General features: G+C 40.2%; 1 protein-coding gene across 1 annotated transcript in view; it reads right to left on the bottom strand.

The window, feature by feature from the left end:
• CRB1 (crumbs cell polarity complex component 1) overlaps window positions 1-23,085 on the bottom strand; it is a gene marked incomplete at both ends in the record, with an annotated part of 97,893 nt that overhangs the window by 12,221 nt on the left and 62,587 nt on the right. Inside the window, 6 exons of the mRNA XM_084266078.1 lie at window positions 7,963-8,089; window positions 10,967-11,095; window positions 12,593-13,499; window positions 15,979-16,144; window positions 16,540-17,090; window positions 20,655-21,608. Of these exons, the coding sequence (XP_084122204.1) occupies window positions 7,963-8,089; window positions 10,967-11,095; window positions 12,593-13,499; window positions 15,979-16,144; window positions 16,540-17,090; window positions 20,655-21,608 (2,834 nt within the window). The remainder of the gene's footprint in view (window positions 1-7,962; window positions 8,090-10,966; window positions 11,096-12,592; window positions 13,500-15,978; window positions 16,145-16,539; window positions 17,091-20,654; window positions 21,609-23,085) is intronic.

Here is a 23,085-nt window from a genome sequence, read left to right as displayed (position 1 = left end):
TAAAGCCTCATACCTGTCTTTCAGTTCCTTTCACTTTAGAGAAGAGGACAAACACCTAATCCCAAGAGATGGCTGGCACCGTGGGCTCAGTGTAAGGTATCTTTTCCAGGATAAACTCCTTAACTTCTGCCCAGTTTCTTTTCTCATAAGCACTCAGGAGAAAGCCCAAACTGTATTGCTGAGCTTGAGATTGTGGTTGGAGTTTTTTGGGTTTGCTTTCTTTGGGGGAGGGGGAGGGGGGTTGGGGGTTGTTTTGTTGTTGATTTTTTGGTTCTTATTTTTAGACTTTTGGTCAATATGGTAATTTGAAATGTATGGATTTAAAACATATTTACGGTCTGGTTCCAGTCAAGTTGTCCTGCAGACAAAAAGCATCTTACCGTGCAAAAGTGGAAGCCCCTATATGTAATGCCTGCTGTTGGGATATCACTGCTGCTTTGCTATTTTCTGAGTAATTGTTTTAAAAAACAAAGTTTCGCAAAATTTACCACTGAACAGTTTCCATTTTCAGTGGAAAACAGACACCAAAATGCAAACAAGAGACTTTAATCACTTTCTCACCAGTTGTATTTTTAAAAACAAAGTAAATGGAAGCATGCAGAGTTTTGGTACTAAGTCATAGCAATGCCTAGAAATACCAATTTACCAGAATGTTCATTCATGCTTGCATAGTCTTTAAGATGAGATCAGAGTTAAACTTTTTCATCTAGAGAGATAACTGTAAGATGGAGGTATTTGTTCTTGTTAAAAAAAAAAAAATAGAGTATTGCTTTTATATTTATGTGTTAATTGTTGTACAGCAACTTTCAGAATCCCTTCCCTCAGTGCTAAGCCTGCTACATTACTGGAAGATAGAAAAACAAAATAGATAAAAGAGAAAAGAACGTTAAATCTCATGAACCACATGAGAAGAAAGATGTAAAATTTAGTATGGGAACAATGCAGTCGTGGAGTGCAGGGATGTGCTATAAAGTGAGCAATGACTGAAGTAAATGCCCATGCGATGTGAATGTGAGTCTAGAGGGAAAACATCAGAAGGTGAGAAAAAGGAAAACAATGCCATTGCAACATAAAGGATGGTGTACAGACAAAACGTGTTAGCCTGAATACTAAATGTGTTATGTGAACGCTGTACTTGAGCTGATTCCTACACTGCAAAGTGTTATGCTGTCATATGTCATCTGGGCTCCCTTTTCTGCTTATATTTACCATGCACATTAAATATTCAACTGCTTTTCACTGAGGCGTGCAGTAATGCTGGCCTTGTGAGGAGCTTTCTTGTCTTTCCCAGCTAAGACACATCAGATAACCTCATTGTCTTTGCATCCTAATGTTTTTGTACCTCGTGTTATGACACATATTAAATGTGTTTCTTGCAATATCCCTTTAGAAGTTTTAGTTAAATCCTGTGTTTTGAATACAGACTAATAGAAAATAGCAAAGGGTATTAAGGGGCTGTTCTGCTCTGAAAAACAACTGTAAAAATGGCATCGTGACATTTCCAATGACTTCCAGAGCAGAGCTGCTCATTTTACAAATCTAAAGATGTTTCTTCTTACCCTACATTTGACCTGGCACGGGAATAAAGCTGGGCTCCCTCTGGCTCCTGTCCTCAACGGTGCCAATTCTGCCATGGTGGGTGATCTACAGCCATGTGAATGACCTGAAAACAAATATCCCCGCTCGGTTACGCCGAGTCCGCTGGCTGATGGAAATGGTGAAAGCTTACCTCAGTCAATGAAATAATATTATTTCAATACCCTACCATGAGACTGTGGTAAGGTTGCCTGTGCTGTAGAGTGCTTTTCTCCAAATGTTTTTCTCCAAACGTGAGGGGGGTTTTCTCAGGGTAAGGTACTACAGGGAACAAATCAGAAGCACCAGAGAATAAATGCCCTTGATGTTTTCAATAGCAGCCTTACAGAGCAAGGGGCTATACAGACCAGACTGCTATTTCCTTCCCATAGCCTGCTCCCTGGCTAGATCACAGGAGCATCAGGGAAACTGAAACGTGCAAGTGGGTGTCTATCTGCTTGTTGATAGGTCTCCTCTCCAACGCCTGCTGGGGAAGAAAGCCAGCAGGATGTGTCATGGCCTGGCCAGATTGCCACGATTGCCAGAGGCTGAAGGCAGCAGTTTTTCACAGTGGGTTGGTCCTCTCTCCTTTGGTCCTCAAGTACCACTGGTAGAGCATGTAAAGGAATGGGTTTAAGTATCTCTGATTTCATGACGTGGTGTTGCGAGTCAAGGACCTCAACACAGCAGAGCTAGCTATGGAGGCCAGGAAATGTCAGAAAAATGTTTTCAGTTTTAAGATAATTTACTGTAATTGTTAGTCTCTCAACAGGGTGCAAGAGCACTGGAGCTGCAGTAGATACAAACGTGGTCGCTCGCTAAGACATCACTCTGATGCGCCCCATCAACTTGAGCAGATCTTGGTGCCTGGAGTCACGGGTTGTTCAGCCACACCATATGAGGGGAACCTGGAGCTGACCTCCATGTGTGGTGAGACCCTCTGTTCCCTCTCTGCAGGTTACAGCAGTTGGGATAAGCTTTTCAGCTACCCAGGGCACCCACAGCTCCTCAGCTGGTGCTGTGGGGGAGCAGTAGGCAAGTGGCTTGTCTGAAAATCAGGGTGGCAGCACTTGTCTGTTTCAGCTGATTTACCCAGCTTTACTTCATCGTTTAACCACGGCCCTGAGACTGAATATTATTGTCTTAATGTTGCCAACATTGGGCACTAAAGTCTAAAAAGAGAGATTAATCTTTTGCCTTAAAATAATTATATTTCAATGTGAAAAATATATTTCAGAATGTGATGTGTTGTATTTTTGGCCTTTTGTGGCTCTTAAAGCTTCCTCCAAGCTTCAGAGGGATAGCAACTTATCTTCTCTCATGGAGGCTGAAATCTGTGTGTTGGAGTATAAACAGGAGCCATCTAGGGCAGAATTGTTATTTCAGATTGAAGGTGTTGACAGTATTGCTATCCTGGTTTCACAAATGAACAAGCTCTGAAGTTTGGAAATGTCCTAACCATCTGCAGTGGGAAAGGGTGCAAAGTCAGGACAAGAACAAATCTATACTGATCACAAAGTGAGCAAAATCTTTCACCAACTACTTTCTCTTTACAAGTGTGTAAATTCCCTCTTTGGAATGATTTTGTTTGGGTTTTGCTTTGAAGAAGCAGAGCGTTAATACTGCTCTTGCACTCAGTCTCCTAATATTGAGAAGTCCTCTGCTGGAAAGGTGAGGGGAAACATTGGGGGTTTTCTTTTCAAATAGCACCTCAAATTCTTCTAAACTGTTTTCCAACTTCCAGAGGTAAGCTGGTGAGAATACTGGTGCAGAACTGACGTAGTGTGAAAACTGTGTGTGCCAATATGTTGCTCTATAGGTCTTGGAAAGAAATTATCGCTTCTAGCTCTGTGTATAGTAGCAAGACAGAGCTATACCAGAGCAAAACAAACAGGCAAGGTCACAGGGAGACTGAGGGAAGATGGTGTAGTGGTTACATGCCTGGTGACCACGTCTTTTAGTCAAATGGTAATTATCCATTAATAGTCTCATAAGTATGAATATGTAAATAGCCAGAGAATGCATTATTCATGAATCACCAGGCTTTAATTATTGTAATTAAGTATCATTTGCTATGTTCATATTACTAACCCTTGCAGTTAATGAATACATTAGCTAATTGCTGTAGAGCAGATTCAATCAAAATTCTGTGTGCCTGTGCTATGGAAGCCTGAGAGAGTTTTATTGAATTTAGATTCAATATTGAACATATCTTACATGCCTATCAGTGTATTTCTAATGACATTCAATGTGAATTGTAACCTCTGGTGCATGATGCTTGTCCTTGTGCCCAGGAGGATGGAATGATACCAGCTGGAAGAGGATATGAAAGCAACAGTGGTGCCCATCGGAGAGCAGAGCAGTAGCTACCTTGAGCAGAACTTTAATTCTGGGATGTGAAATGCCCCACCCCTTTCAAATGTCATGTACATTCACGTGTATGATAGGAGGGGGTCTGCTTTGTGAGGCGGTGCTGTCCCAGAGGTCGGCGCAGGGACCGCGTCTGCCTTTTGCTAGCGCGAGTAGAACACGGCTCAAGTGGGATGTGCTCTTGAGCCTAATGGGGCCTCGGGGCACTCTTGAAACACAAAGTAAAATGAACAACTAGACGCTTTTCCTTTCTGGAGATCTGTTTCAGGTAATAGGAATCTAAGTGGCACAGAAAGAAGGCTTGCTGGAGGGGTTTTTGTGGCTTTTTTCAGGCTGTAGTCCTTAGAGCCAGGGTTTCTGGTTCTTGAAGTAGAAATTTTGAAGAATTTTTTCGTTCTAAACAAGTTTCTTTATTTTTAGGGAGAATCACTGACTTGAGTGCTAGAAGTTAGCAGATAGAAGTAAAATGCTCTTTTGGCTGATCTTTTGGGTCTTGGGCCAGGAAAAATACTTGCAATGAAAGAATGAAACCTATTTCATCACTGTGAGTTTGAAGCAGATTTTTTTTCTGTTTTTATTTTCACCAACATGCTGTGGCAGGATGCATTGGGTAAACTGAGTGTTTGATCTAGTTACCTAAAATTAAGTGTTCTAGGAATGAGAGAATTCAAGTAAACCTGCAAGATCAAGGATACTTTCCAATTCACAGGCACATGGGCCCCTTATAGCTAAAACTGTGATAGGATACTCCTGGTAGAGTCTGAATTGTACTCAAGCATGAACAGAGGAGGGCCAGTTAGAGCCTGGTTTTTAAGGGTCAAAAGTAGAATCTGTTGTCACTAAGGGAGCTGCCTTGATGGATAATGCAGTATTGCAGGATGGGAAGCACCTTCCTGGCCCTGCGCTCTCCATGTTCCTGTTGAAGACATAGGGAACCTACAGCCTTAGTTTTGGTGTGGTGTACCTGTAAAGTGTAAATGTTCAGGAAGCATGGTACATGGAAAGCAAATGAACAGAATCACGAGCAGAAAATGAAGAGTAGACATAAAGAGACAAAGGCAGAAGGTTTATTTTGTGTATAAAGGTAGGAAAGTTATGTACATGTGCACAACAGAGTGGAGAATACAGAAGTACAAAGAGGAAAGGAGCAACATTTCCAGAGTTGGGATGTTTCATGATGACAAGGCATTAGAGGAAGGGAAGAATTCAATTGCAGGCATGTACTCAGAAAAATACTGAATTGGTGCTCTGCTAATATACTCTAGGTAAATAACTTGCATGTTCCTGTAGATCCAAAGAAACCCTGTATTTAGTGTTATAGGTACACTCTTATATCAAGTTTCTAGTACTGAAGAGAGAGAGATTTGGAATCTCTACACAGATATATTACTTGTTTTTCATATTATGCACATAGCTATTGTATGTCACTGTTGTTACATGTATTGCTTTCTTCAACATTAATACCAGGGTGATTTTTTTTTTTTTTCTTATTGTACCGTGGTGTATATGCTATAATTACCTAACAGTTCAATTCAGTTATGGGGGAGCTGAACTAAACCCAGTGAGGAAAAAACCCCAAACAACAAACTTTACTGTGATTTTCTTAATTTATATTTTTAAGAAAAAAACTTGGTTTGAGCAGCTTTGGTTAGCAGCATCAGTTTTTAAATTTGAATTTTCAATTCTTTTTTTTTCTTTTAGGTAGCATTCTGAAATGATACGATCGTTGTCGTTTCAAGTTATATTTTCATGGGGGGGGGAAATAAATCCAAAATGCAGTTTTGTTTTGGTTTGTTGTCCTCGCTTGTGTTGTATCATTCACAATATTAGATGTGATTCCTAGTAAGAGAGATAACTTAGCCCCATAATACAGCTTTGTTTCTGATGTTGCTACATGAATTTCATCCCCATCGCTAGGACATGCATTCCCATCTTGTGTTTAGTGTTCTTTGTTGTTTGACATTGAGGAGAGGGACTTTTAGCTGATTTTTTTTTATTGAACAAGGGATTAATAAGAAAATTACCCCAATCGCTTTTCTGATGTGATAAAGGCAGCAAAGAAGTTATCCTTGTGTAATACAGTTGCTCTAAGTAAATACTTTGTGGTTAGTTTTCATACTAAAGGAAGGTGCTTGAGACATGCTTATGTGATGGATCCTAGGATGGTATTTCCCATAAATGGGTGAAAAAATGTGGTGTTTTTTTCCCCTGAAAATAGGAATAGTCTTTTTAATAACACTAGTGTTGCTACAATTGCATGCTGAATTTCTGCTACTTGAAAAGTAACAGACACTGGGACATTTATAAAAAAGAGAGGATTGATTTTCAGGCAGTGACTTCTTCTGTATCCTGCTGTGGCAAAATGGGAACCTTAATATCTCATGCATATTTTAATGTGTCCTAATGCAACTGTAGGATTAAAGGTGCAATTTCCATTTCATGAGCACTCCAAGTCCAGTCCACAGCACATTGGGTAGAACTAAGAGACTGGGTGAGGTTTGAAATTGGGGAAACTGAAATCAGTGAGCTGAAGGACTTCTGGAGAGATCAGCTTTTCTCTCTGCAGTCATAAAACCTGATTGTATAGTCTTAATCTTTCCTATAGCTCTGCTGCATTTCACGTCACTCAATAATAAATCACCACCTTATGCATTCTTACTGGTTTGGATCATCACTCAAGAATGCTGTTTAGATGACTAAAAGTAGTACAGAATCTATACAAATATAATATGATCATAAGTGCCCAAAGGAATGATTGCACCGTTTATAAATGTGTTTTGCCTTAAAGAGTTGTTCTGACAAATAAACCCCTGCTTTTCTCTTTTGTATTGTGTACAATACAAAGTATTGTTCTCGAAGGCAACTGCACAGCTATATTGTCATTACCCTTTTAGCTAAACCTCCTGGTATTCCTAAGTTTCAGGCCCCTGTTTTTCCACAGATTTTCCCATAGATTATTTAAAGAATGAAAATAAATTAACTGAACTACCTTGATTGCTTCCTGAGAGGAAAAAAGCCCATAGTTTTGTCCGATGACTATTGATTTAAACCAAGTCATAGAAACCTTTGAACTAACAAAAAATCTGATTTTAAAGTGTGATATTCTTACTGGCCTTTCTTGCAAGTGGAATCACGGTGAAGATTAAGACAGGTCTATGTTATCGTGGTAGAATAAATTGGAGGTGCACAGGCTACTGTAGTGGAAGTGCAGGATTAGTAATATAAATTCAGGATTGCTGATAACACAGGTGGATGTTAGAGTGTCCTTAAGCATCTTGCCAATTGCCAATACAAACCATAATCTAATTATCAAAAATGTCACATGTGATTTCACAGGCGTGAGGCCAAACTGCCAAAGAAGCAGCAATGGACGTAGTCTGTGATGTAAAGATAGTGAGTATCTGTAAGATTTAATGGTAAAATTGCCCCTAACGAAGGCAGTGGCTCTTTGCCACTCGTTGCAGTAGGGTTTGAGTGCCACCATCAGTCTATCTCATAGGTCTCATTAATATGTATGGACTATTGGTGTGTCCCATTGCTGCTCACTGGCAGCGTGTGTGTGGTGAAATGCTTTGTGTTCTAAAATTGACTGAAAGGACCAAACCATACCCAGGGATTCATAAAACAAGCGAGAACTCTGTCCCAGCATTTGCATTACAAAGTTCTCATCGTTCACTTTGCTGTATTATATGTAAAGGAACACGATTTTACCCACGATGCTTCCTTCCACATTACAGCCAGAGCTGAAGAATGTTTATACAAAATGGAACACTTTGTCTGTGTTCAAAGAAATACACAATTATGTTTAAAGCTCTGATGTTCGCATCGCTTTGCTCAGCTGTTTGGTCAAGGCATTTTCTGCTGCATTAAAATACAAAAGTTTGAAGACTGCTAAAAGTCTTCCTGATCACCCCACTCAACTGCTGGGTCATCATCCATTCGTAGAATAAGATAGGATAGGAGCTGAAAGAGATTCTGCCACAACAGTAAAGAGACAAAGAAGGAGAGGTCGCTTACATCTATCTCACAGCGGTCTCCGGCGTAATTCACATCGCAGAGGCAGTGGAACTTGTTGAGTAGGTTCTGGCAGAGGCCTCCGTTCATACACGGGTCGGAGCTGCACTCATCAATGTCCTTTTCACACCTAGAGAAAGACTGCAAATAGTGAGCATCTGAAATCACAAATCAATGCATCCAGCAGGCACATTGTAATTCGGAAGTTTCTGGGCAGAGGCAGAGGAGGATGCTCTATTTGACATCTGTGGTATCTTTTCACACATGTCTATGATTTTATTAACTACCTGATTAGCCACACTCAAATCCTGAACTTCCTGTCCTGTTTTCCAACACAGATAAGCTGGAAATTTCAGGTCTGCAAAGTATTTCATGGTTACTGGTGCTTAGCAATGTGAAATGAGAGTTTGTGTATGACTTCTGAGCTAAACCTGGTGCAGGTCCCACCGACAGCTTGCTTATCCCTTTTCATTGTTCTGGGGAGCTGAGGGCACATTTTTTCTTCCTCAGTAGTTGGGATGTAAGGCAAACAAATGCATGTTTTTCCCAGCTGAGTGCTCCTTGAAACCTTCACCTGCTTTTTTTGATTTTTGGGGGTTTTTAGCTCCTTCTACTCGAAATGCCACAGATGCCAGCAGAATCTCCTATCCAGCCTCTGTGATAGACCCCAATAACGGTAAGAACGGTGCAGAGCAGGGATTTACAAGCTTTAATATATATAGTTTACAAGCTTTAATATATATAGTTAAATGTATTTGAGTTAATTCTGATTATAAAGGAAATTTGAGCTCTCATAATTTCTTAAAGCAAACAAGTGAACATTAATGAAGAATGTGTGAGATTGAAAACTAGCAATCATTTGGTGGATTTCCTGCTCTGGCAATGTTCCCTTTTTAGTTCTCTACCTTTTTTTTTTTTTTTTTCAAATAAATTATCAGGTTAATCCTGATTTTTCCAGAATAAAAAAGCAGGTGTATTCTTAAAGAAGAGTGTGAGAACCTCCCTCTGAACTACAAGGAATAGCTTTGTTCAATCAGTCATAACCATGCAATGAATTTTTAGTGTGAGATTACAGAAGAGCAGTTCTTTATACTAAATGCTTCTATCTGATCTTCTTTATTAATCTATGAAAATGTTTCAACAGTTTCCTTCAGTAGTAAAATATATTAATATACTTCCAAAAGGTAAATTAAAGTATCTGACTTATAAAAATTGTATAGCTATGAATTTGCCTATGCAAATAAAAAAAAACAACCAAAAAAACCAACCTCCCAAATCTTCCAGGGAATTAGGCACCTAAATCCAACTCTTCTTCAGGATATACTTCTCAAATAATTTTGAAAATCTTAGCCTGAACTGAATGAAAAATTTGCTTTTGCAATCCCAAGTCAGTTGATTGCCATAGAAAGAGACTTTTTTTTCTATATTGAGGGATGAAGTTTTGTCTTAACAAAAATGCCTGCTTTACCAATCTAATGCATAAATATATAAAGGGGTTTGTTTTCAATTTTCTTGTTAACTGATATATTCAAATTTGTTCTGAAGAAAAGAAAGGGTGAAATTTTCTCATCTGATACAGTAAGATCTGCAAGCACAAAAGTGCTACTTTTTTATGGTTTGGCTGCTGGGAGGAAAAGAGGACAAATAGTTTTAGACACTGGAGAAGAATGTGTCGCTGTGATAGTTAAAGTGCAGTGCACTTGGTACAAGGCTGCTGCTCAATATGAGAATCATGGGGACCATAAAACAGAGCTTATTGCCAGCCAGTGGGGTGGATGTAAGCACCGCTCCTTCCCAGAGCTGTAGTTAGCAAGTTGTCTGGCAGCGGAAGGGAGAAGAAAGTAGTACTTTCCGTCTGCCTTGAAGTCCCAAGAAATGTACCCACCAAAGAAGTGTCTAAGAATACTTTTTTTTTTACTTTTTTTTTATTTTTTGCCTTTTTCAGTGTTGTGAGGTAGGTGGTACACAGGCCTTCCCAGTTAAATGGGACAATGCAGACATGTTTGCTATCGACACTGTGCGTTCAGTGGGTGGAAATGTTCATTTAACCTATCTTTTATAACTTAGTGCATTGTTTCCACAAAGTAAGTGTGTTCATATGCTTTTGAGGGAATGAAAACCTTTTGTTGAAAACTTCTTTGTGTTTGCAGAGCCAGCATGCCTTGGTCACATTGAACTTTTGGATGTTATAGGCTGATGTAATGCTGATTTCACTAACAGCACTCATGGTATCTCCTTCCTCACTATCCAAATACATGCTCATTCCTGTTCAGACTATATTATGTCTGGGATGATGTCTTCCTATGTTTCCATAACACCTTATAGACATTATGAAATGGTAAGTGTGAACTGTGACAATGTGCTACAAGATACAGATTTGAATGTGAGGAAGACCCCTCTATTTCAGACTAAACTATAACACGTAAAAACTGTTACTTCTTTTTGAAATACTGATCCTGTTTTCATACTTCAGCATTGGGTAAGAAAGTAACAAGCTGCAATGCCACCAGGTATGTCATCTCATACCATCCCTGTGAAAGAATAGATCATGTATTCACAATGCACGCGTGTGAAAATGAAACTGCTTGCATAGTCATATGTCAGTGTATTGAGGCTGATTTTTATTTATGAGCAGGATATGTGCATTTATATGTCCTTACCTATGGAAAGATAACATTCTAGCTTGTCATATAAAAAATTGGCATGGAAGCCAAAAAAGAGCAGCAAACATATAATGCTTTCTAAGAAATAGTATCTTGCACTGGACTTAACGATGCTATGCTGGATTGTGTCTTGCTGCATGAATCTGTGACTTTTGTCTCAGTAAGGCTGCTGTACTTTCAGAGCCTCTCAGGTACACAAGCAAGGACCTGCCCAACTTAAACAGCTGCTTTTTTCTGTATTTCTGCAGGAGGGCGAAACCCCTGCAGCCATTACCCTCTGGACCCTTCTGGAACAGCTTTTGGAAGCGTTGCTCCAGAAAGATCTGCTGGGTGAAGCATCTCACCGTTCTCCAGCAAATCCTGGCAGGCACACGCATGTCAGCTCGCCGCTGAGATTGGTGCAGTTGCCATAGTTGAAGCAAGTGAGGTTTCTCTCTTCATTCCCACACACTGTGTATGGTAATCTTCTGTATCTATAATTAAGAAAGTAACGACAGTTACTTGCACCTTCCTTGTTTCTGGGTGTCTTGTGCTCTCTCAGCTTTTCATTTGACTCTAGTCCACTCCTTTGGTGGAAAACATTTAGATCTGCCTTGCAAATTTGTTATTTGAATGCAGTCCCCAAATAGAGGGAACAGTGTTCCTGTTGGCAAATACTGTTCGGTACATATGGAAAAGGCATTACATTTTACCTGTAAATCAACGCAGGTTCAGGGACTGCACACGCTTAGTTTCCTTTGAAAGGAAACCCACATCCATCCCATTTACACTCCTGGTGCCTGGGTGCTTGGGATAGGCTACAACTGAACTGGGAGAGCAATGCTGGTACTGGCTGGGGCATCATCCGGAGGACAGACAGCTGGAACTGAAGTTTAGACTCACAAAACAAGCTTTGTGAGTCTTTATTAATTTGCTGAATTTGCTTTTCAATACTTTTCCAAGTACCTAATGACAAGTTAATGATTAATTTTTTAGCAAGAAATAAAAATCAGGGCGACAACAGTCTCCCTCCCTTACTGAAGTGGATTTATGTGGTACTTGGGTAGCTTAGTAGAATAGTTCAAAAGAGAGACATACAAGATAGCATACAAGATAGAACATGTCAAGCCCATATAAGGCATCTTCAAATCTCAGATGTCCTCACTACCCAAAAAAAGTCAACAAAAATTGATAACTGTAATTACAGCCTAAAAGATTGTCTGAGCAGCATGAAGGTGATTGTCTGCACCCTTTGGGCTGCAGCACACTGGGTTTGTTTGGGTCATCTGTAGGAAGAAGAAGTGTTTTCCCTTCTCTGACAGAAACAGGACATACTCAGAAGAGAGTTTATGGTGTGCAGAGAAGGGCAGTTAAAGGAGAGAGAGGCCAGGCAAGAGCCTGCAGCCGTTGCAGAGGACTGTCTGAGAAGAATAGGGAACAGGCACGTGAGGAGACTCAGAAGTGATGGCAAGAGTGGGTTGTGTGGTGCCTGTAGCCACCAGTACTACTGGGCTGGGAGAGCAAGTTTGGAGGAAAAGACCCATGCATGTAGCAAAGATGCTGTGGGTGGGGCAAAAAACTTATTTACAAATCATTCTGTTGTTATTTTCTCTTACCCACCAACTCTGAAATTCTCTACTCCAAGAAAGTACAGTTTCAGAGATTCAAACCCCTTATATCTTTATTAGAAGATAGATCTATCTCTGAGCTCTGTCGGACTTGTAACCTCGTCATCAGAGAGCTCGTAGGGCCCAGGCAGGCAGCAGAGCTGGGCAGTAGAGCTGTGCCTTGCTCACTGTCTCCTTGCCTCATCGGTCTCTGCCTGAGCTGCCAGCTCTCCCCTGCCTCAGTCCACATCTAATTGATCTGTACAGCTTTCTGTAGTATTAATTCTGCAGCCTTGATTAATATATAGATGCATAACATCTGTGGTTAAAATGGTCACAGAAGAGACCTGACAAAATCATATGCATACTCCTTGTTTACAGTACCTGCAAAATTTTCCAGTGAAGTTACCAGCACACAGGCAAGAATATCCGTTAATCCCATCAACGCAAGTGGCCCCGTTTGCACACTGGTGGCCACGGCAGTTGTCTATGTCCTCTTCACAGTTTACCCCTGTGTAACCAGGTTCACATCTGCACTCGTAAGAGGTGATCCCATCAGTGCAGTTTCCATGAATGCAAGGATTTGAAGAGCATTCATCGATGTTGACTTCGCAGTGGGTGCCAGTCCATCCTTTGGGGCATATGCAGTGGTAGGAAGTATAGAAATCTTCACATATCCCTTCATGCATACAGGGATCTGAGCTGCAGATGTCTACCTGCAAACAGCCAGTAAGAGCAGGGTTTGCGGATACTTTGAGAAACTGCTCCTCTTGAGGTTTTTTAGTAGGAATGTCAGCACTTTCAAAGTATGAGAGATAAATGCCACTGATTTCTATGGTGCTCATACATCCTCGCAAGCCATCCAGACTGTCAAAAGCCTTGTCAGCCACATAGATGTCTGTCTCTCCTCTTAAAAAGTTGAGGCTTCCTGCGGCAGTCGTGCTAGTTGCGGTGTCTTTCTTGTTATCTATATCGATGTGCCACCTAGAGAACTGGGAGCGGGGCTCTACCATAGAGACCACCACTTGATGCCATTTCCCATCACTCACAGGCAGTGAACTGCTAAGGCTCAGCTTATAAAAGCTGTTGCCGCTTTGTAATTGGAAGCGTAATTTGGAGTTGTGAATACTGATGGTGACAAGCTCTGGCTCCTTCTCCGCATACAGCAGTATCACATCAGTGTCCCTAGTTCGAAAGCCAAAGACAATATTGGTGAGGTCTCTGCTGATTTTTCCGTTGCTTCTGTAAAATATCGCACTGCTCCGGCCACTAAACACTGCGTTAGCAAGACCTGTGCAAAGATAACAATTGAGAAACCAGGCCAACTTTAAATCAATACACGTGGAACCACATGTCTTCAGTGCCCCATGCTCCCTGCCATGTAAGTCCTTTTGGCTTTGCTGAAAAACAATCCCATTCCACCCGTGTTTCTGGTATCCTTGCCTGCCCCTTATGGCTACAGAAGTTACAGGGCAGTGCTAGCACCAGCTGTACTGACATCAAAAATGTGCTGGTTTGCATCATCTCTGATTAATGCTCTAAAGATACACTTCAACAAACAACTCTTTTTCCTCTTTAAACAAAAAAAAAGAGGCAATCGTAATTCTACACAGCTCAAACCTGAGGCTGAGAGGCTGCTTCCAAAGAAGATATATTTGTCATGGTATGTTCATTTCCTAGCTATGGACAGCTAGTTATTCCCCATGACAGATCGGAACGGCGTGAACCTTTGTTCTCAATTCCTTTTTTTCCTAGGTAAAGGACTAAAGAAATCTTAGCAAGGATTTGATTGGATCCCAATTTAATCTCACAATGCAAAAAGAATTAATTTCATTGAAGCCAGTTGGCAGAAAGACCCTTCAAAAATCAACATTGGAAGGGTCGCACCCATGATGTTTCAAGCTAGCTTCTCCTGCTGTGTACACACTGCCACAGCCCTCCTGACGGCACCGAGCCTGTGCTGGTGGGACTGGGAGTGCAGCAGAATATTCAGTTTGCACGCCCCTGAGTGAAAAATCAATGGGCAACATTGTGGTGGTTTTATAGACATCTTCACAAAGGTATTTGACATCTTCCATTAGTGTTGTTTCTGCTAAAATGCACTAACTCGCTGGGCTGTAAATCTGCACGTTCTGAGATGTATGAGGAATACAGACAGGGAAGAGGGACAGGAAGGAATGTCTTCTGCCTGTGCTTCAGACCAATGTAGCTTTGCAGGATCCTAGCACTGAGGTACAGTGGGTTCCTAGACTATCTCCGAGCTTAGTAAATCTTGATGAAAAAAACCCTTGGGAGTCCCAGTACAAAATTATTGATTGTATATCCTGATATAAGGCAGCAGAGGTGTAAATACACTGCCTGGAGCATCAAATTTGGTGTCTTTCTCATAGGAAATGTTTTCATACAATCACAGAATCATAGAATGGTTTGGGTTGGAAGGGGTCTTAAAGATCAAGTTCCAACCCCCCTGCCATGGGCAGGGACACCTCTCACTAGTTTTCTCAGAGGAAACCATACTAAAAGTGAAAATCAGAACTTTAAAAAAACTGTTTCTGCTTTTTAAAATGTCTCAAAGCTCAGTTTTGTAAGCTCACAAAGCCAAAGTACCCCTGTAGAACTCTCACTGATGTGTTTTTTACTCTCAGTTGAGACTCTGGGTGTATGGTTTTGCTGTTACTTGCTGTGCCCCACATCAGCTTCTTACATTGGCTTTTTCTCTCTTTTTTTGGAGTGTTTGTTTTCCCAAAGGGAAAACCTAAGTGTAGCCATCTACAGTTCAAATACTTTTAATTTCTCTCTGTGTGTTCATATTCTACTGTAATATGTAATAGTAAAGTTCACGAGAGAATGTTTTTTGATGCTATCATTAAAGATGTCTATTAGAGAAGGTGTAATTATTTCATTTCAATACTAAATTTGAACAAGCCCTAAAATGCTGATTCTGACAGTCTCAACAAAAATAGCATCCTATTTCTTTGTCAGCAAATTGTCTATGATAGAAATCTTTCGTCGACCAACCTTCTCATTCCTAAGAGTCAGCCATTCTAACAGCTTCCATCAGACTATGTGTGCATTTAACTTCCTTCACAGCATCATTAGGGCTTCCTTTGATAGCAAAGAAAAAAATATTGCTTCAGAATCCTTACTTGCTTTTTTTTTTTAATTCCACTCCAGGGTGGGAAGGAGAAGGGAAGTGGAGAAGGAAAGAGATATGCAGTCTGGCTGATACTCTTTAAACAGGTAATGGTCATCCATCTACAACTAGACTGCTTGGCATGCAGGGTTGTCTTATGAAGAAGCTAGTTGCATAATTGTACTGCTGGTATTAACATGACTTTCTCCAAAGATATTTAACATTACATACATTGCATCACTTAATTGTCTTAAATGTAGCTTGTCTTTTCAGGAGGATGGCTAACCCCCTGAGGTTAACCTAACACTGGGTATCCTCTTATCTTTTTGCAATGGAAGTACTCACACTCTGGCAATGATGTGCAACCTCGACAAGTTGTGCTGGATAAGTCAAAAGCAAAGCTCCTGTAAACATCAGTGTCTGTGTCAGGGAGTCTGGTTGAAGATTTCTGGGTTTGGTAAAGTGGACTCTTCCCATTACTATTATTTAAAACTGACATTGTTATTTTAATTCAGAAATAACATTTGAACGAACTTTAAAGGTGGTGTTTTGAGTATTGAGTTTTGAGGAAATGCCGATGAACGTTTCTATTGTTTCTAACCTCCAAAGACAATAGGAATAACTGAAATGTACCTACATTCAAATCCTTGATGCACCAGCTGGCATTGTGCTTCATGAGGGCAGGGCCCAAGCTCACACCACTTAACTTCTTGGCAAGCCTTCCCTGCTGTGTTAGGAGGGCACGCGCAAGTGAAGTCATCCCATAGTGAATAGCACACACCGCTGTTGTGGCAAGGGTTAGACTGTGAGGAAAGAGAAGAGGGAGCCTAAATATGAGTACAAGCTGGTGGACCCTCAACTCTACAGGATGGGGGACGATTTGGCAAAAAGGAGGATTCTGTTTATTTCAGATGGAAAGTGATAAAGACCAGTCATATGATAACACAGCATGTTCAGTGATTGGTGAAAAACAGTATTTCAACCTTAAAGTATTTTAATTCTCCCCTTTGCAAATACATTTTGCTGTTGATACTCATAATATGTAGCACAATTCAACAAAATCTGCTCTTCCCAGCATTTCAACATAATTTCTTAAAATGTCATTATCATCAAATAATGCATGGGAACATACTAAACAAATGAAAATAAATTCCCAGTTATGAATATGTGAAAACACTCTGAAAGATGCCATTCTTACCTTGCAGAGGTTGTCACTGGTGCAGCCTTGGGTAACATTGATCAGAGTTCGGCTGAGTAGAGAAGTCAGTGGTTTGGTGATGGGGAAGAATTCCAGTGGTTGGTTATTCACTCTTACATCTTGGATGCAGCCTTTGAAATACCTGCCATTTCTATCAGTTTCTTTGTTATCTGGTAGGCCTCCAATGTAAAGAATATCCTTACTCTGGATGTTTAGTACTGGAGTAGAAATAAAGCCTAGGTATTGAGAGGACTGGAACAATTCCATCTTATTTGGTTCTATTTTTAATGTTATTAAGTAAAAGTTTCCATCATTTATGAAATGTTTCCCTAATAACTTCATGGAATTTAGAGCTAACATTGTGAGTTTCCCATCTTCCAAGTAGACACATACATAGAGGTTAGTACTGTTTTTCAAAGCCAGTAACAAGCCAGAAGATTTGCGTGTTCGGGCAAACATTGATATGTTCAAATTTTCATTCTGAGTGGCACCAACAGAAAAAGCAGCATAGCCTGAGGAGTCCTCAGATCCAAACCGTCCTGGAATGTACTCTTGAGGTTAGAGATATGGGAAAAGATTAAAAAAAGAGAGGAGAGAAAAGTAAAATAGTTAGGGATAAAGGACTAGGGAGCCAATGCAATGATCAAATAGCTACTTTGGTAATGTTTACGTATGGTAGTAAGATGTGCTGGTATTTATGGATGAATAAAGACTTGATCCAGCTGTAAATAGCTTCTATTTCAAAATTCCTGTTGGCTTCCATGACTGTAGCATTAAGCCCCGGTACAGGACCAGATGTTATATTATTGGGCATATTTTTCCCCTTTATCATGCTCTGTATAATGCTGTGTTTTCAAATGGTTAAACAAGGACAGATTTCTACAGTTTCCTCGAATGATCCTCAGAAAGATCATTTTGGAAAGAACTTAGTGTCTTTGATCCTCTGGTGACCACGGAAGTTAATGTCATTCTGAAACTTTCTGATATTTTCAAATGTAGAAGTAGCTGAATGCTGCTCAGCAAACTTCTCTTGTGTAAAACCTCTGAATAAGGCACCTATTTGGTGCTGCATGGGCTCTATCCAGTTCTATGACAGACTTTCTGTTGCTGGGGCTTAACACGTGCTCATAGGCTACATCAACTTCTTATCCAGTTATGAAACCTGCTCAGTCCTGTGAGTGCCCATAATGTTCTGGTGTCGTCAGGGAAAAATGATCCAGGATGGAGTAAGCCTTTTCATTTTTCTTTTTGTGCTTATCAATTAAAATGATTAAACCAAAACCATCTGTCTCTCTCCCTTACTCTTTATTTTCAGTAATGCATTTCAGACTTGTAAGGATACAGAATATGTAGCCCAAACGGTATTTTATTCTGATGAATCATCTCGTTAAAGCACAACAAAGTGTTTCTATTTTTACGCTTTGTTTCGTGATCTTGTCCTCAGTATTATAGACTTCCTGCCTAAACACTTTCAAGAGCTATTTTTAATATATCAAATTCATAGAATAACCCAAGCTTTTTAAAAACTGTTCACATAGCTGAAGAGTCGGTTCTCCTTTGTGCAGTAAAACTCCTAGAGCGAGCGAGACCTCATAGGCCAAGTTTCTGCCTGCAGCACTACTTCTTTTTTTTATGACTACATTAAAAAACCCAATGAAAATAGGGGACTGACTGTGAAGGCCCAACAAACCCTTAATAACCACACTGCACTACTATGTGGCACTGTAATATTTAGCAACAGGAATAAATTCCTCACTTGCTCCTAAACAGACAATTTCATAAATAAATTAAATTTGAAATATTTTAAGTCTATGAATAAGATTGCCTATATATCTACATCTGCTTGTTAAAACTCTGGTATGTAGAAATAAATATTTGTTGAAATGGCTGGTTTGAGGCATTAAATCTCTTTAAGTTATATCTTCTTTCTAAGGTAGTACTAGAGGCTCAGACATTTCTTCACAAGGGTGAAAAGACAATTTCTGCTGGAAAGAGGGTACACATTGGTGGTGTTAGAAGGAAGCATTAATCTTCAAAAAGGTATTTCATGTTTACAATTACTTTGTTACATTTCTATTTATAAATATACATATATATGTAATCAATTGGATCTGTTTGATGACATGGCTAGCATCTCCTTGGTCAATTATAACCTCTTGGGTCACAACATCTGGATGTTGATCAAAATGAGTCAACATCTGTTTGTTATTTTGTATAGGTAGAGAAAAATATTGCCTCTTGTCAATTAGATACTTGGCAGCAACTTTTCTTCAAAAAGACACTAGCATTTCTTATGTTATCCTTTACTGCAAGGCTCCCCCTCTCTGCCTTTTAAGAAACCTGCCACGGTCTTTTAAATATGGCATATATCTAGACTCTATGTATCAAAATGGCATGGTGCCATGATTTGCAAGGAATATTGTGGTCAGCAGGAAAGAGAAAAAAAGAGAAAGCATGCTTTCTAATCATTCTCAACAGTTCTAATGCCACTATAAGCCTCTCCTGGCCCTGACTGGTTTTAATTTTGCTTCATATAAGCAGGCAAACATATTTACCAGATGTTGTCCTATACTCCAAAGTTGCTTTCCAAATCTTCGGATAAATTACAGCTAGACTTCAAAGAAGTCTGTTACAATTACCTCTCAGACTTTGTCATTTTGCAATAAAACCGAAAAGAAAAACTATTGAAAAGTATTGATAACTATTAAGTATAGCATACAAAATGAAATTGTATTTAAACATTTTGAAATGTGTTTCAAGCTGCAGCTTTCTGCAGCAATGCATTCAATAAACCCCTGGGGCCTGTTGTTCAGCTGATCTAAATCAGTGTAGCTTCACTGGCGGCAGTGCAGCCATGCCAGTTTACACCAGTTTAGGATCTGTCCATTCCAATTTGACCATGGTTCTGCTGGAGTACTTCACTTTTTCCAGTTCACTTGGCAAATATATGTGCATAAACATATTTATGTGTGTGTATGTGTGTGTATATATATATGTACATATTTATGTGTGTGTATGTGTATATATATATATGTATTTCTTCCTCCATAAACATTGCTATGATTGACCATGTGTGGATAGTTAGTAAGGGGGCAGAGAAGGAAGAAGGGGCAAGGGTGTTGCATGGAAGACTCATTCATGTACAATTTCCTTAACTGCTTGTTTGAAATCCCTAAAACTTGCTGAGTCCACCCCAAATTTTTCTGAGGGGTGCTGTATTTACAGCTCCAGAGGGTTTCATAATACACCAGATGCAGTATAGCAGGGAGCTGGGCAGGCACCTCCTGTTGTCCTTCCACTTCACCTCAGCCTGCGCTTGGAAAGATCGTTTTTAACAGGGAAAGTGCTACGGGCATCTGTGTCTTTTGTATTCCTGCCCGTCACTGCCAAAGAGGCTGTTTGCTGAGATGTGCTCTTTTGTTTGCTGAGACATGGACACATTTCCCTTTGGTCACCAAGCAGCTCTCTGGTAATGGGCCGCCTTCATTAGCAATTGTCCAGAGCTGCCCTGGGAGCAGCTCAGAGATGAATGGGCCCTGTTTCCAGCCTCTGAAGCCCTGCCTTCTCTTTGGGCTAATCTGATTAAGTTAATAGTATAATCTCGTCCATTTTTAAAAGTTGGAATCTGGGTTTTTTTTTGTTTTAAGCTTGCAGTACTTTTGCTTGCCTTTTGTTGCCTTAAATGGGTTTCTTTATAAAAGCCCAGAGAGTTTGAGGGTAAAATTTTCAAGAATGCTTTGAAAGTAAGGCTTAAACTCCAAGTGACTTTGTTGCTTTCTAAGTTTTACTTGAGGTGCATAACCTCCAGTGAACTACAGTTTTGCAGTTTATGGCGTGGTAAGAGCACTAAGAAGGTTTTAAAACTGGATGAATGGAATCCACCAGTTTAGCCTGACTTTTTTTTTTTCTGTCAGGCTGCAAAGCAGCCTTCCTGGGAAAGCAGCTAGAAAATAACGAAGGCGTGCTACTACTAACCTCTTGGACTCTCTTACTAGTTGGCATTAAGCTCCAGAGACGCCAAGGGCCATGTTGTTTCATCACCAGGTAAGCAGGACTGCTTACAGTCATGTTTTCAGCAACCACTTAGAGCAGGACCGCCGCCAGCATTGCCTTACCTGTTGCGCAGCTCGGCCCTGTGTACGGCCGGTAGCAATCGCAGTGGTAGCTCAGCCACAGGTTGGTGCAGCGTCCCCTGTTCTGACAAGGGTGGGTTTCACACCAGTCCTTCCTAGTACATCCTGTCCTGACATTTAAAGATGATTCTGATGATACATTCTCTGGAGTAATAACATTCAAGTCTATTTCAATGTCTTGAAGACAGCCTACAAATGAAGGTGCAGAATGTATATTATAGATGTTAAGCAGAGAGTTGCCACTAATGTTCCCCACTGGTAAGCCGCCCAAAAACGTGCTCTGAAATGCAAGCATCACGTGATGGTTATCTATCAGAGCAGATGTTTTATTGAGACACGATTCTACACAAGAGCTGTCAAGCAAATTAAGAGTAACAGCTCTTGCCAAGGTTACCTCCACTGAATGCCATTCTCCATCACTGACATTTTGTGAAATATGCAAAAGAGCCTGTGGCTGGTTATTGACTTGCACAGATAAGTGTAAGTAGCCATGCAGTAACTCCAGCTTCACAAATGTATCTTTCTCCCCTCGGTAAAACAGAAAAGCTGTAGGTTGGACAGTTTGAAACCTCAGGTTTATAGCATAGAAAAATTCCTTTTTAGGGGTCAAGGGATTCTTCAACAAAAGGAAGCCATTTCCTTGAAAAGAAAACGTAGTTGGGGTTTCACAGTGAATTCCAGTATAGCCAGGTAAACATATGCAGCTGAATCCGTGGTGGCCATTTTTTAAATGTGGGATACATATCCTGTTGTTTTGGCATTGCTGATCAGTACAGCCATGGAGAACTTCTGTGCAGTTCCAGCCACCGTAATAAATCCCTTCTTTGCCTGCAGGTGGGCAATGGCAAGTGTAATTCCCAGGAAAATTCTCACAGATTCCACCGTTTTGGCAAGGGTTCATGTAACATTCGTTGATGTCTTCATCACAGTGAGTACCTGAAGAATAAACAAACACTTAGATAGTCTGGACTGATAACTGGTGTCTAATATGATGTTTTTAATAACATGTGTTTTATTAAATTATCTTTAATTAGAAGGAAATGTCTTGATAATTAGATGATTGACTTACAGGTCTAAAATATGTTAAATATAAAAATACCATTCACATGCTGTGGTTTTATTCTGCAAGGTATTATATAAACACTTTAGCAATAATCACATTTTGGAGAAAAGAACAAAACAAATTGACAGTTTTGATATGGATAATGTAATCAAATCAAGATAAACATCCCCTCCAAAAGATGTGATTGAGTAACAGTTTCCCACCTATTCTGTAGCAGAAATCTACCATGCTTTGAGAGGAACTGATTTATCACGTTTAAAAAGGCAAGAATTGATGCTTAATTCATAATACAATATGATGATGAGCTGGAATATAGTCTGTTGGTCTCTCTCTCTTGTTCATGTTCATTACAGAACTCCTGGTCCTGTAGGAAATGTCTTGGAGCAACAAGCTTCAATGAGGGACATGGGACTTGTAAGTGCCGTATGATGTAGTGGGACAGACTGACAAGCGGCTGAGCATCCATGCGATACGTATGTACAGTGAGCTGGCTTCCTGAAGAATGAAATTCACAGAGTGAGCAGGGAGCTGCCCAGTGTGACAGCAAGAAATCCAAAGAAAAGCTATTGGTGGCCTGGGCAAGATGCAGAGGGATGAACCCAGTCCACAAGAAGTGGCCAGCTGCCACATTTCAGGGTGAGGTACATAGTGCAGCTGTTCACAAATGAACAAGGGATGATCTCAGTTCTTCCAAAACAAGCCAGTGGTGACTTCTGGTCCATCAGCTGTGGTCTCATACCATGAAGAAAGTTCACCTGGGACGTGAGGATCTGAGAACTTGTGTCCCAGCAGAATATTCCTGGTATCATGTATCTACAGTGGAACTTTCTTTACCTCTCCTATATACAAAATATAAAGCAAGAAAAGATGAAAGTATTTCCATCTCAAACAGCTCAGAGCCTGGTGAAAGCACTTCCACAGAAGGTGGGCAATACAGATTCATGTTTCTTCTTCTTCCATACGATGCTTAGCTTGTGGTATATTGGGTTAAAGGAGAGCTCTTCATCCCAACTTCACTGTAATTTGGTAGATGTGACTTAAGTATGTTTACTGAATCAGACTTCACAAAGAAAATAAAATCTGTTTCTCTAGTAAAACTAGTCTGTTTATCCCTCTGCACTATCATTCACCTATAAAGTGGTAATTTTGGTAATTCTCCCTTCGGCAATCACGTGACCGACATGCATGCAGTAGATTGGGGAAAGTCTGTTTCTTATGTCTCTTGGAAGCAGGCAAAATATCCAAATAGTTTTTTGAAATCTCATGCTAAGTTAACTTCCCTTCAGTTATTCTAGAGAAAAGTAAGAACTACTTTGCAGTTTTCAAACTAGTATTATCAGCACAAAGTAG

This window comes from Gallinula chloropus (assembly GCF_964237585.1).
Source record: "Gallinula chloropus genome assembly, chromosome: 6".
Taxonomy (NCBI): Eukaryota; Metazoa; Chordata; class Aves; order Gruiformes; family Rallidae; genus Gallinula; species Gallinula chloropus.
Note: the sequence above shows the minus strand (reverse complement) of the source record. Positions and strands in the feature narration are given on the sequence as shown.